General features: G+C 35.7%; 1 protein-coding gene across 3 annotated transcripts in view; it reads right to left on the reverse strand.

The window, feature by feature from the left end:
* LOC145243379 (tRNA-dihydrouridine(20a/20b) synthase [NAD(P)+]-like) overlaps positions 1 to 12,499 on the reverse strand; it is a 340,728-nt gene extending 328,229 nt beyond the window's left edge. For all 3 annotated transcript variants that reach the window (XR_013862859.1, XM_080106212.1, XM_080106213.1), the window contains exons 1-2: positions 12,153 to 12,499; positions 9,643 to 9,877 (exon numbers count right to left, since the gene is read on the reverse strand). Coding sequence is in view for 2 of the 3 variants with exons in the window: in XM_080106212.1 (XP_079962338.1) it covers positions 9,643 to 9,791 (149 nt within the window). In the remaining variant the exon portion in view is untranslated. The remainder of the gene's footprint in view (positions 1 to 9,642; positions 9,878 to 12,152) is intronic.
* Between the last annotated feature and the right edge of the window lie 2,974 nt (positions 12,500 to 15,473).

The raw sequence follows: 15,473 nt of genomic DNA on the forward strand, positions 1-15,473 counted from the left end.
CCAAACAAGGCATATTGCCACTTGGACGTAAGGGGCTACTAATTGGGACAATGCCTAAGAAAGATTATGGTGTTGGTTTACATTACATTTGAACTTCTGCATATCAGTACAGTTAGGGAAGCAGGCAGCAGGAAGGGAATTCCAAAGTCTAGTTGTTCTGGGAAGAAGCTATTAGAGTAGAAAACTTTTTTACATTTAGGAACATCAATGGTGAAGGGGTGTGATTTTGTTGCTAAATGGGATTGTCGGGGATATGTATGTCGAGGGAACACAAATGTAATGAGTTCATCAGAATACCTTCCATCAAAATACTTGTAAAACAGATACAGGGATGCAACATTGCGGTGATGGGACAGGGGCTGGAGCGTAGTTGACAAAAATGTCTAGGTTGGCTCAGACATGACTTACGATTAGACCCAGTGAGAATTGCTAACCAATTATTTCAGTGGATGCATGTCTGGAAAAGAAGAATATCTGAAATGAACTTGAGGCAAAAAAAAAAAAAAAAAAAAAATCGCTAGAGAGAATTGGAGAGATGCTGCAGATCTGGCTTCAGATTAAAATAGCTGGATCATTTTTGCCTACAGAATGCAGATGTTCCTAATTAAGCTTTTACTTATAGGACATTTATACTACTACATGAGTAATACCATAAAAATAATCATTGTGCAATTTTCATAAAAAAATACTTGTCGAGTGTCTTTTTTTTTTTTACATAGGAATCACCACTTATAAAGGCTTAGAGACCACTCGAGGATAAGGGTTAAGAGTGTACAGTAGTCAATTGGACAATATAGTAATCGTTAGTAATGGAAATTCCGTAAATTTGTTAACTTAAGTGGAATGGCTCATTAAGAACTTGTTTACGTTGGACTTGAAGACAATCAGAAAACAAAAGACAGTTCCACAGGTGTGCACTTCTAAGAAAGAAGCTTTGTTCATGGAATCTACGTTTAGGTTTAGGCACAGCTAAAGAGTGGGAGGAATTATTGATGGTGTTTTCAGCTAGACGAGTGTTTCTTGTAAAAGTTTGACGAGGGGGGAGGACCATAGATTGAAGCTCAGTCGAGCACTTGCCATGAAAATAACGATAAAGCAGAGACAAACTCGTAATATCTTTTCTGTGAGATATAGATCGTAGGGAAGAAAAAAGGGTATTTTGAACTCTATCAAGGCAGGACAAGTCCTTTTCTAGCAGCTCCTGCCCAGATGTGGCAACGTCTGTTATCACAATTTAAATATATAAGAACCTGTTTGCCAAATGCGTGCTGTGTAACCCTAACCAAGTTTGTGCAAACCTATGCTTAGCTCAGGACCTTGTTATTACTTACTACAGCTTGCCCTACAGAAAATAAGGAAATTTACATTTAGACAATGATTTAGCTCATCTGATCTTCAATCTAGGGTCTCCTCCCCGCACACCTCTTGCCAAACTTTCACAAAAAAAATCACTTGTCTGCTACAACAACTATGAACAGTTTCTCCCACTCTCTAACTGTGCCCAAATCTAAACACAAATTCCATAAACAAACCTCTGCTAGAACTGCCCATCTCTGGACCTCTATTCTGCTGGCCTGCTTTCCAGCTGACTATAGTCATCTTCAAGACTAATGTAAACAAGTTCTTTTTGAGCTGCTCCCCCATAAATAATCTACTTCTACCCCATTTCCACCAATAACTATTAATACGCTGTTGTCTCAGTGACCATTGTACACTCATTAATCCTTATCCTCAAGTGACCTTTCGGCCTTGGTAAGTGGTGACTCTTATGAAAAAAAAAAAAGAAAAAAAGACGACTAACGTTATGGATTTGCACATATATTTTACCTACTTAAACAAATGTTCCCCAACAATGTAAATAATGAATGAATATGGCCACAAGACGGCAACAAATGCGCATGCATCTAAGCCAGATCGAACCAGTGGTTTCCGAGAAAAAGTGGAACAGATAAACAGACTAAGGGAAATACAATATACGAGGAATGTTCCAAAAGTAATGCCTCCTATTATTTTATTCTGCCTAAATGGATCAGAGAGCATTGCGAATTGTTTTCTTATGATATGACTGAACTTATGCATTCATGACCTGAAAATTTCATCTCTCTGCTGCAGATATTGACAGTGTAAGACTAAAAAGTCAACTCTTGTCATGGACATCTGTTAGAAGCAGAGATGTGTGATTGAATTCTTCCATGTAGAAAAAATTGAACCAATCAACATTCACTGGCACCTATGAAATGTTTACAAAGCCGATGCAATTGATGTCAGTACAGTTTTTTTTGGGGTTTTTTTTTTTTTTTACATAGGAGTCACCACTTATCAAGGTCAAGAGGCCAAGCGAGGATAAGCATTAAAAAGTGAACAGTATCAGAATCAGAGTAATCGTTAGTAGTGGAGATTCGGAACATTTGTAACGGCTCATCAAGAACTTGTTTGCATTGGACTTGAAGACAGCCATATTGTAGTCAGCTGGAAAGCAGGCAAATGGAAGACAGTTTCACAGGTGTGCTGTTCTAAGAAAGAAACTTTGTTCATGGAATCTACGTTTAGGTTTAGGTACAGATAAAGAGTAAGGGAATTTATTAATAGTGTTTTCAGCTAGACGAGTGTTTCTTGTGAAAGTTTGGTGAAGGAGGACCATAGATTGGAGCTTAGACGAGTACTTGCCATGAAAATAACAATAAAGCAGAGACAGGCTCGCAACATCTCTTCTGTGAGAAAGAGGTTGCAGGGAAGAGAAAAGGGTATCCTCTACTAGGCAACAAAATCTATTTTGGACTCTATCAAGGCAGGATAAGGTTTTCCTAGTAACTCCTGCCTAGATGTGGCAACAGTACTTCATTCCTGGACATACCTGATATAGGTTGAGAATTGCATCAGCAGTGAGATATCTACTGGATCGATAGAAGGCTCCTACCATTTTTCTAGGAGATAGGTTTGTTGATTTCCTTAAAAATTCTGTTGAAACTATGAACATCCCATATGAAGTAATCCAAGGGTGACTAGAAGTCAGCTGAACAGTCTATAACATTGTGTAACTGCTCATGAATAGTACGTCAAGCATTGCATGTAGTATTTGTAGTTTTAACAATGCTTTTCTTATTAACAACAGTTTCCTATTTCTAACGACTATACATGTCTATGTAAAATAATTGTGCTAAATTTCCTGAGATCATTTTTATGAAGCATCCTGTAGATAGAGAAAGATTGAAGCAAATATAGTTGTTGAGGTTGTAATAAAAAATGCAAGAGAGCTATATGCCCAGTCTGTTAAATCCAAGGTAGCTGATCAGCGGCTTGGTTCCCACCAGTTTTGGCAAATAACAAATAGGATCCTGAACAGAAGTGTGCGTTCTATCCCAACCATTATCAATGGACCAGAGGTCATCTCGTCAGCGTCAGACAAGACCAAACTATTTGCAAAGAACTTTGCAGCTAATTCTACCCTATGCGACGAAGGCCATCAACTCCCCATATTTCCTCCTATAACACAGAACAAGCTAGGTAACATACAAATATCCGTGCATGAGGTCGCCAAGCTAATCAAGAACCTAGATTCCAGTAAAGCAACTGGCCCTGATGGCATACCAATTATAGTGTTAAAAAAGCTTCAACCAGAACTTGCTCCCATACTTACGAAACTATTTAAGCGCTGCCTTAAGGAGAAATGCTTTCCGACTCCCTGGAAGACCTCATCAGTTTGCCCTGTATTTAAGAATTCAGGTGATAAGTCATCTCCCTCTCAGTACAGACCAATAAGTCTCCTGTGTGTTATGAGTAAGTTGCTGGAATCCATATTAAATAGAGAAATAGTCAACCACCTCAGCAGGAATAACCTTCTTAGTGACACACAATATGGTTTCCGCTCTGCAAGATCTACCGCAGATGTGCTGACGGTTATATCCCACAGGATTAGTGAATCTCTTGACAAAGGCTTCCTTTCTAGGGCAATTGCTCTTGACATATCAAAGGCCTTTGACAAGGTATGGCATAAGGGTCTACTTTACAAGATTTCCAGCTACGGTATAACTGGAAATGTTTTCTCAATCATTAAATCATTTCTCTCCGATAGGCTCATAAGAGTAGTGGTAGATGGACAAAAATCGGAGGCCTGCAATGTAAATGCTGGAGTCCCTCAGGGGTCAATCCTGGGCCCAACTCTCTTCCTGATCTACATCAATGACCTCCCTAAACACATGCTTAAATCATTCGTTGACATCTATGCTGATGACACGACTATCTACGGCAACACATCAAAGGCTGTAAATGACAAAGTTCTCTCTGATTCTCTCTCCTCTGATCTCGAGCGCGTGGTTCAGTGGGGGAAGATGTGGCTGGTTACCTTTAATGCATCCAAAACCAAACTCCTATCCTTACATCATCAACGCTCTGATCCCCATCCGGCATCAATTGTGATGGATGGCTCTCGTCTGGGTGAGGCCCCGTGTTTTGACAAGCTTCTGGGTTTGACCTTTACTCCTGATCTGAAATGGAACACGTACATCAAGTCTGTTGCCAAGGGCGCTGGAAAGATGGTGGGATCCTTCTACCGCTCCAGAAGATATCTCACTACTGATGCAATTCTCTATCTGTATAAAAGCCAAGTACTGTTGCCATATCTGGGCAGCAGCTGCTAAAAACAGCCTATCCTGCCTTGACAGAGTACAAAATAGACTTCGTGGCTTAGTGGGGGATGCCCTTTTCTCTACCCTGCAACATCTCTCTCACAGAAGAGACGTTGCGAGCCTATCCTTGTTTTATCATTATTTCCATGGCAGGTGCTCGTCTGAACTCCAATCTCTGGTCCCCCCTCGCCAATCTTTCACGAAAAACACCCATCTAGCTGAATCCACTGTGAAAAATTTCCCCCACTCTATATCTGTGCCTAAATCAAAACGCGGATTCCATGAACAAAGCTTCTTTCTTAGAAGTGCACGCCTGTGGAACTCTGTTCCGTCTGCCTGCTTCCCACCGGACTACAACTTGGATGTCTTCAAGTTCAAGGTTAACAAATTCCTAATGAACCGCCCCCTTAAGTAAACACTTCATCAAATCTCCACACTAACGTAATGTACTTGCAATAACCCTTATCCCTGAGTGGCTTCCGGGCCTTGATAAGTGGTGATCATTATGTAAAAAAAAAAAAAAAAAAAAAAAAATATCCGTCATTTAAAAGACTCAGGTGTTCATTATTTCAACCGTGAGAACTAAGCGAGATTAAATTGATCTCATGGAAGAAAAAAATTTTTTTCTTTTAAGTCTTAGAAAAATTATCTTAATCTCTGCAAGAATGCAAACCCCATACAAAAAAAAAAACAAAAACAAAAACTGAATATGTGTCAAAATCAATGGGTGGGTAAACTATGAAGTGAGGTGACCACAATAAACTCATTAGATTTTGCTATTCAATGCTACCAAGACAAAGCTTCTTTCCTTTAACAATTAGAAGAATTCTAACTACTGATTGCTATGGCTGATAGCACTTTTCCCAAGAGTCCAACGTTCAAATTCCTCAGCTTAACATTCTCATGCAACTGAGTTTGGAATAAATACTTAGAAGATACTGCCAAGAAGGCTCCAACATGAATTGGAATAAGTATGTATGAGTGTTACAAGTTTAAAAGTTTGTGAAATAACCACATAAAAAATGATACAAGAACTCAGTGGAACGTCTAACGGATTTATTTAACAAGTTACGATTGAGATTATGAACATTTTAACCACTGGATATGCGATGATAAAGTCTCTCAATTTGAAGCCATGTGTATGTGTGTATTAAAGTATCATGGCCAACTCCCTAACTTCAAAATCCAAGGCCGATCACTCCTTTTTCCATCCATGGGAAATAACTATTTTCTTAAATTGATTCTAACAAATGTATAGTAAGAGAAACAAAACTTTTTAGCTTGCTGTGTTGACATGGCTATGACAGTATCAAGAAAGAAAGGAAAAAAGAGATTGATTCATCCATCTCTCTCTCTCTCTCTCTAAGAGAAAAACTAATGGATTCGAAGGAGGCAAGAAACTAAAACTTACAACCGTCAGCTGGTTATTGTGGTTAATAACTAGATAGACAAGTGTGTGAGTGGATGTTTGATACATATTCATAAATAGTTCAATAACAGGACAACAACATATAGGACATAAACACTTCTTTCAAATGGGCTGCTAACTCCAATCAACAAAATTTACATAGAATTAAATAAACAACAGTTCAACCGTAAATAGTCAGACTATAGTTTTTTTAACAACAAATAATGCATACCTTTTTACATTGCATGTCATTTGGAATTGCATTGCCAAGTTGTTTTCCCAAAATACCCAATCTACACACTGCTGTTGATTACATTACACTTTTAAACAGGCTGCTAACTCCCATCCATAAAATGTACCTAGAATGATGTATTTAATAAGTTACAATTAACGTTTTGAAAATTTTAACCATGGAGTGTGCAATCAGAAAGTCTCTTGATTTGGAGCTGCATGTGTACATCTCAAACTGTCATGGCTGACTCCCGACTTCAAAATCCAAGAGTGATCGTCCCTTTTTCCGTCCAAGGAAAATAGCTATTTTCTTGAGTTGATCCTAAAAATAAGATACTATCAAATCAACTACAAAGAAGGTAGACTCCCTCTATTAGGATAGAAAACTTCTCACACCTGCCTGTACTCTATAAAGCTACTATTCACCTATGCAATGCCATATCTGAGGTGGTACACCAACCATTAACCTCTTGGATAGGGTGCAAAACAAGTCCTTATGTAATACCACCTAGGGCAGGGTCTCGTCATACACATGGACAAGAAAATCTGCATTAACCCTGTCCTGGTGACTACATTTTTATCTTTGTATAGTGATGGATCCTTCAAGGGTGACCAGACTCTCACTGGTCACTGGAACTACTGCTTTGATGCTCAGAGCACACAAAATGCGCATTACCCTAAGTCCATGTGGCAATACCTTTTATACTTTAGTTGGCCGTTCATTGGTTTGACACTGTGTTCCTTTTTATAGATGCTCTGGTGTCACTGGTATATTACTTTTTTCAGTGTAGTTAGCTTTTTTGGGAAGGTTTTTGGTCCCTGAGCAAAAGCCCAAGGCAATGTGTACTCTTTGATGTCAGCAAGCAAATCCTCTAAATTTCCATAACACAATGGTTTTTTATTGAACCCTAATTCCGACTATCATCTCTTTTCTCCTTTGCAATTTGGAGATTACTCTTTAATCCTCTTTTTACTTTTTCTTTCTTTCTCTCTCTCTCAAACCCATTTGTTTTAAAGAAACTTTATTATCAACTATGTCCTTCCATCTTTCAGTTTAATTTCCATCACTTACATGGTGATTCGACATTTAAAATAAAACATGCGGCCCAATGACAATACCTTCCTAGATATCAGGGCAGACTTCTTGTCACCAATATCGAATTCATTTTGATGAGAAATTTCCTTCTGTCCACCCTATCAGCAAAAAAATATATTCCAGGGTTTTAGAGAAAGAAATGAATTTCTTAAACCTCTTGTTAAAACACCCTACCTAACCCTTAGCTCGTAAGCAGGGTGAATTGGTGTGACCTGGGCATGCAACATTGTTACACTTAATCTAATAGGACTTGAACTGAACTGTCCGCAAAACTCCAGCTCCTATCGCGTTGCTGCGATATTGCATCCCTATTTCCCATGCTTGTTTTACAAGTACTTCCACAGAATGTGTTCCAGTGAACTTACTACACTTGCACCCTCTACCTACTGTTTCCCTAACCATACCAACATGCAAACATTTAAACGTAATGTTAACAGACATATTGCTGCCTAACTACCCATTAAGGTTGATCCCTTCTATAAATCTGGTCCCTATCAGAGTAGCCTCTTACATTCAGTGTAAATATGCTTTGTTTAGAATGAATGAAAGTTTTTAAAAATGAAAATTTTAAGAAACGTATGGTTTGTAATGTCGGTGATTGAATGGTGAGACATGTGTAAAAAGATGTATAAATAAAACAGATGAAAATGATTCTTTGGTCATAATTTATTAAAAACATAGTACTATGGATGATTCAGCTATGATGTTAATAAATTTTAATGTGTTTTTAAGTAGGGTCCATCTTGAATTCAATCCCATAATATCATGTATGTGACAAGAACAGTAAACCCTGTCTCAATGCCTCACCAAGGGCAGATAACCCACATTTCACATCTTTTGACAGGAGAAATATCCTCAAGTTACAAAAAAGAGTTATCTCCCATTAAACATACAAATCTAAAAATCGTTATTAAAGCTCTTGGAAGCATCTTTTAAAATTTGAAAAACTTTGAAGAAACAGACAAAACTGTTTTTGAAACACGTTAAGATGTAAAGATTTTATTAAAAGAAGAAATAATGCAGCCTGACTAATGATGGCTTCGAAGACCTGATATTCTGTGGTGAGAACATTGTTGCCTGCCATCTGAATATGATAATTTCTTTTTTTTAAACTTCAGTTAACCCGATAATAACCTGTAATGAAGAAAAAAGCATAGACATTAACTGAATGGTCATATAGAATAATAGAATACTCAAAATATTTGATAGAACATGTAAAAGCAAACTAAAACTTTGGCAAAATGCCCGAATTTGGTAATTTGGTCCCAGATCCCGGAAAAATGAAAATTCTATTTGTCAGAAAAAAAATTTACTGCTAAGATTTACAAAACAAATTTGACATAGTTAGAAAGGTCTTAGGCTATATTTTTTGAAACATATATACTTTGATATGTAAATCTTAGCGGTTTTTGAGCTATTTGAGGAATTGAACAAAAAATAAATGACAATTTTGCTGAAACATTAAGGTAAAATTTCACTAAATAAGCTTTTATCTTATCAAAATTTCATCTATTATACCACAAACAAGACCTCTGTTAGAAAAAAAAGATGAATTTAGTTATACAAATTGAAAAAATAACATCAAAAAACCCATTATGGCATTTTATTTACAAATTCTGGCTTAGTTTATATGATAAGGTTCATATGTAGTCAAGAATATGATCTCGACACGATTTTGAATTTCCGCTAGGTTTGAGATAGCATAAAATCACTTCACGTGATGCTACAGACCTAATTTTTTTTTTGTTTGTTCAGAAATTTTATTTACTTACAGAATTTCTATAGTTCAAGGTACATAGAGAAAGTTTTTTTTTTAGGCTATTTCCACCTCTGGGCCCACTGTGTCTAGGATAAGGGTCAATGAGTGTACAGTAGTCAATTGGAGAATATAGTAATCGTTAGTAACGAAAATTCAATAAATTTGTTAACTTAAGTGGAACGGCTCATCAAGAACTTGTTTACATTGAATTTGAAGACATCCATATTGTAAAGCAGGCAAACAGAAGACAGTTCCCCGGGTGTACAGTTCTAAGATGAAAACTTTATTCACGGAATCTATGTTTAGTTTTAGGCACAGATAAAGAGTGAGGGAAATTATTGATAGTTTTTTTCAGCTAGACGAGTGTTTTTCGCGAAAATTTGGTGAGGAGGGACCATAGATTGGAGCTCAAATGATAAAGCAGAGACAGACTCGCAACATTTCTTCTGTGAAAAAGAGGTTGCAGGGAAGAGAAAAAGGCATCCTCTATGAGGCTTCAAAGTCTGAAAAAAAAAAAACTTACTTGGAATAACGGACCATCGGAGCACAAATTTTAACCATTTCTTTTTCTGCAAAAAGTTCAAGCGGTTTTTTCCAGGTAAATTCCTCTTCTTGGTCATCCCCACATCCATCTTCCGTATCACTTTCACTGTTTGTATTATTCATCTTCATAGCGATGGATATCTTTTCAAATAAATGTTCAACCAAAGATTTTCTTCTTTTCCTGCTAAATATTTCTTAGTAGCTGGTCATCAAGTCTGAGAAAATAAACATATAAAAATAGCAAACCTAAAATACAAAAAGGTAGTAATTTTCTTTTTCTTTTTTTGGAAATGATTGCTGGGATAATAGAGCAAAACATGCCTACCTATGGACAATTTTCTTAAAGGGAAATCGCAGACAGTACTGAGAGCTTTCAGGTGAGATTTTATAAAAATATCAGAATAGTTAACAGTTAAAAACTCGTGAACAAAAGATAAAAACAAGTGATTTATAGCAAACACACTAGAATTAAATTATCGGGTTTGTATTACTGTACACATAGATTCGAAAAAGTTGTCAAAAAACAAATATATAACAAATGAATGTTATCAAAGGTAAGATAAGTTACTTTTCTACCAAACTGGATATATTTTTCGTGTTTTTATTCAATGTAACATTCAGCTCGAAAACCATACAGTGTTTAACGATTTATTGGAAAATTCAAGATGGCGCCTGACTCTCTCTTTAACACGGTAAGTTGTGGAAAAGGTGTTATAAATAAAAGACTAGACAAAATACTATTAACACCTTTTCCACAACTTACCGTGTTAAAGAGAGAGTTAGGCGCCATCTTGAATTTTCCAATAAATCGGTTTTCGAGCTGAATAAACATGTTACATTGATTAAAAACACGAAAAATATATCCAGTTTGGCAGAAAAGTAACTTATCTTGCCTTTGATAACATTTATTTGTTATATATTTGTTTTTTGACAACTTTTTCGAATCTATGTGTACAGTAATATAAACCCAAATTATCTACTAATCTATATACTTTTAACTTGCGTAAAATGTAAGATTTTCATTTCAAAATTTTATTTCAATGAAAACTTATGATGATCGCTTATCTTTTGAGCTGGTTGTATTTGAATGTGTTTACAATGTGAAATTAGCTCATTCTAGTGTCAATTACATTCTTATTCTGTGCGAAATTTTTTTTTTTTTTTTTTTTTTTAATTAGTGTTTTTAGGGGTTTGGGGGCCACTGAAAAAGAATCTGGTATTTAAACCCATCACAAATCTACCGTTCTGTTGTTTTTAAAACCTGTTTCTAGAGAATATTTCCTTATGGAATACCGTCATTTTGTAGTTGTTGCACATTAAAAAAAAAAAAACGGAGACGGAAAACTGCTATGCCATCAATATCTCCTCCTCCACCACCACCACCACCATCGCGTGAGCGCATGAATACCAAAAAAACACATAATTACAGGTGGATACATTTTTTCAACCGTGATAACTATGCAAAAATTATGCGCGCTTGCGGGTACAACAATGGCCACCACTTATAAAAAAAGAATTACATTGTTTAATATCCAGAAAACTACTTATTTGCAAAAAATTTAAATGCGATATTCGGTTTCAGCACACTCGAAAACACCTTGAAAACAATTTTTTAAGGTAGGTTTTGTGTTGGTCTACCAGGCCACAGTTATCCATTTTAAGCCCTAACAAAAAAAAGGGGGGCAAAAAATGAGTGCTCATTTTACGTTAAATTAATATAGGAAAGTGATCCCCCAGTTTTTTTTAGGGTGGAAAAATGCTGTCTATACCTGTATCTTTTTTTTTTTTTTTTTTTTTTTTTTTAATTCACATGGTGGTGGTGATATTGACGACATGGCAGTTTTCCGTCTCCGTTTTTTATGGGGAGGGGCGTGCATGCACAACAGTTACAAAATGACAGTTATCCGTAAGAAAATGTTCTCTAGAAATAGGTCTTAAAAACAACAGAACGGTAAATTTGTGACGGGTTTAAATGCCAGATCCGTTTTCAGTGGCCTTGAAAACCTCCAAAAAATCTCAAACTAGAATGGTCGGCGTTGTGTGTGTTACAGTTAAAAGTAACATTTACCAAAAATACTTGATCAATTGACGTGAATTTTGGAATATGACATCTTTGTTCCTTGACGGGTACGTACATCTGTATTTTCTATATTTTTATGATCATTATTATTATTATTATTATTATTATTATTATTTTAATTAAATCAAACTCTAACTAGGAATCCTCACCGGCACTAACAAGAATAAAAATGATAATTTAGTGTTCAAGGTTGTGATCTGGTGTATTAATTCATTCCGGTTAATGCTGGGAGTTGGAGGAATATTCGATTCGAAGTACGTAAACAAACGCTGTTCGACTTCGAGTCGGGTGTTATTTTAGACTGCTGTAAACAAAACTCAGATTTAAAACTTAAGCATATACCTTGTTTTCTTTTACTCACGAGAAACGTTTCGAAGAAAAAAATAATCAAGTAAAAAACAACTACTTACCTTAACGAAATTTAAGAAACAACAGTCGATAATAGAAACTGGTATTATTTTTGTTGTTGTTAGTAAGCGTATTCATTGATTCTTTAAAGAAACCTGACTCAGATCACATTTTGGTTTTCTACAAAACAAAAGCACATGTCAACAAACGGCGGCCCCATTTCACTTTTATAACCTTCTTACGCAGGAGAGTTCCTAGCAATGACTTTTACTGTTAAAGTACCCACTTATTTGATTTATTTTATTAAAATCTTGATTCAGTTGTACAATTATTAGAACAGTCCGGCAATTACGCATATAAAATCATTCGGGCTATTGCCCCGTGATACTTAATAGAAAATAGGCGGTGACAGTCGATTTGGCATCCTTGCTGAAAAAGTTCCGCGAGTTCTTTTTTTTTGTTGCTTTTCAATATTGCCTTTAAATATAATAAATAAGAATATCCAGAAACTTTTTTAGAACTATGTTTACTGTTTATTTCGTGATTTTATCGCATATAACTTTTTCGATATTAAATATATTTATTTACATACACATTTACACATAAATGAATGAATATTATTGACAGTTCCAAAATATGAATAGATGAGTTTAAAAAATATGGATATTTCACATAAAATTAAATTTAAACTACATAGTAAATACGTATCTAGTAGATGATATTGCCGAAAAATAATTGTTAATCTTTTTTTTTTAATTATTTAAAAAAAAAAAAAAGAAACGTTATATAAGGTACATTCATGAAAATAAATAAGCATATTTATTTAAAAAAAAAATAAAATAAAATAAAAACTTACGTCGTCAATTGCGAGTCTCACCACGGCCACCGAGATATAGCCGTGATTTCATGGGAAACTTCACGAATCGGCTTTTGCCTTGTTTGGGGGGGGGGGTATTTGTTTGTTTGCGAAGAGTTATTTCACTACAAAAAAATAAATAAATAAATAAAAATAATGATTTTATTGCATATTCAAGTGTCTTCTGTAATGTTGTAATGTAGTTCCGATACTTCTACACCATATAAACCAAACTGTTTTGATTTTTTTTTGTTTTGTTTGTTTTTTGTTTCTTTTTACCCTAACCCTAACCAAAACCAAGACTAACCACAACTAACTAACTATAAACTATGCTTTAGAACTCTGACCGAGAATCACCATTTTGTAAGGGTGTGAGTTGGCGTCCACCAATTCATAACAAGATCTATCAATTTTAAGACTGAGGTTGCAGGTGCAAGGTACATAAATCTCTAGAAGTCAAAACTAGTAGAGTATTAGTGGGATCGTTAAATGATTTGGACACGGATATAGTTTAGAAAAGGTGTTTGTATTTACAACAAGACAGAATACATAGAGAACAAGAGATGTAGTACTTAATTGAAACATGGCATACTATGAGTGATCAGTCACCCCAAGTAACCACCTTAAAGCAGCAGTAACCGCTTAAAAACAGCAGTGCCCACCCCTGCCATGAAGCAACCACTTTAAAAGAGCAATGATCACCATGGATGGCAGTGCCCATCACTGGATGACAGTGCCTGATAATTGAAGACAAGTGACAGAGACCACCTGAAAAGAGCACTGATCACCAGTTACCACTATTCACTATTATAACTGCCAGTGACCGACAATGCACACCACAGAATAACAGTGTTGAAGACAGGTGATTTCATTTCAGAGCAGTTCAATGAGGCCTGACACTGGTCATAATCAATAGTTGCAGAGGAAGGCAGTGACTGCAAGTAACTGCCTCAAAATGCCAATCACCACCACTGCTTGCCATTGAAGACAGACAATTTCATTTTAGAGCAGTCTAATGGAGCTGATACTAGTCATAGCCACCAGTAATTGACAGTGAACACCAGGAACTGACAGTAACAATCGTAAAGGCAACAAGTGTTTACCCATAAATGCAAGTAACCATCTCAAAACAGTACTAAGCATCATTGACTGCCACTAGATGGCAGTGTCCGCCACTGGATGACAGTGTCTGAAAATTTAAAACAGGTGATTTCATTTTACAACAGTCCAATGAGAGCCAACACTGATCGACAGTGACTGATAGTTGCAGAGGAAGCCAGTACCCACCAGTAAATGCAAGTAATTGCTTTGAAATTTCAGATTTGAGATTTCAGTTTGGAACATTCCAATGGAGGCCATCACTAATCATGGCTGCCAGTGACTGCCAGTTACAAAGGTAGCCGGTGCCCACAAGTAAACACTAATACCCACCAGTAAGGGCTCCAAACTAGCACTAATTGCCAGTAACCACTAACAACTGTAGTTTTAATTTGTTTTCAAGAGGAGTAGGGGGGGGGGTCATTTACCAGATCTGTTCTGGCTTTATGCCATATTTTCAGTAGGCAAGGCCAGAATACAGGTCCTGCTAGCTACTAATAGCGTATTAATTTTAACCTCAAGAGCTCTTCATACTAAATTTAGATCAATTTTGTACAGTGCTCTTGAAGGCTCTGTCTCTGACTTACTGGCCTCTTTCTGCCTCAAGAGATAATACTGAAAGCATGCCTTCATGATAAAGAGTTTATAGTGAATTTAATATGACCAGAAGAAATGCTTCAATAAGCAGAGAATAACTGGTATTATTTTGGAATAAATTAGTTGTCCTAATCTTGAGTCTTTTTTTTTTTTACCAATGAAACACCGCTTATCAAGGCAAAAGGGTCACTCAAGGATAAGGGTTACTGTTTGGACGATGATTGCCATTACAAGAGGATTAGAAACAATGGGTGGAATAGGTAGATTACTTAAGTTATGGTCAGCTAACGTACTTCCTAACTTCCGGTATAGCGCTACTTAAAGCGGTGACAAGGCAAATCAGTTGCTTCATTTTTATTGTTCTTCAGTATTTCTGTTGAGAAGCGATTTATTGAAATAAAATATGAGAAAAGAACATTATTGAAAAATATACACTAAAAATTAACAAAATTTTACAGATAAAATTAATACAATTAGTCTTTTTTCGATAGTCATCTGCAAGAATTCCCGTGGCAGTGGGGAATCAAAGATAACTATTTTGGGAATATTATCTATTGGGTACAGTTTTTTTTTATGATGTTTTAAATTTTGCTATTTTGATTTCAATAAATTCATTTATCATTTTGATTTCAATAATTTTTTTTTATAATTTCATGAATATATATTATATGAATTCAAATAAAAAAAAATTATTTTTAAAATTAAAAAAGCTTTTATTTTTATAATTTCATAAACATATTTCTGATAAAATTTCAAATAAAAACTTATTTTTTAAAATTTTGTCATTAAAAGTGCAAATAAAGACTAATTACATTATTTTTCTCTGTATCAT

This window comes from Euprymna scolopes, chromosome 22 (genome assembly GCF_053919585.1).
Source record: "Euprymna scolopes isolate OS-2025 chromosome 22, ASM5391958v1, whole genome shotgun sequence".
NCBI classification, from domain to species: domain Eukaryota; kingdom Metazoa; phylum Mollusca; class Cephalopoda; order Sepiida; family Sepiolidae; genus Euprymna; species Euprymna scolopes.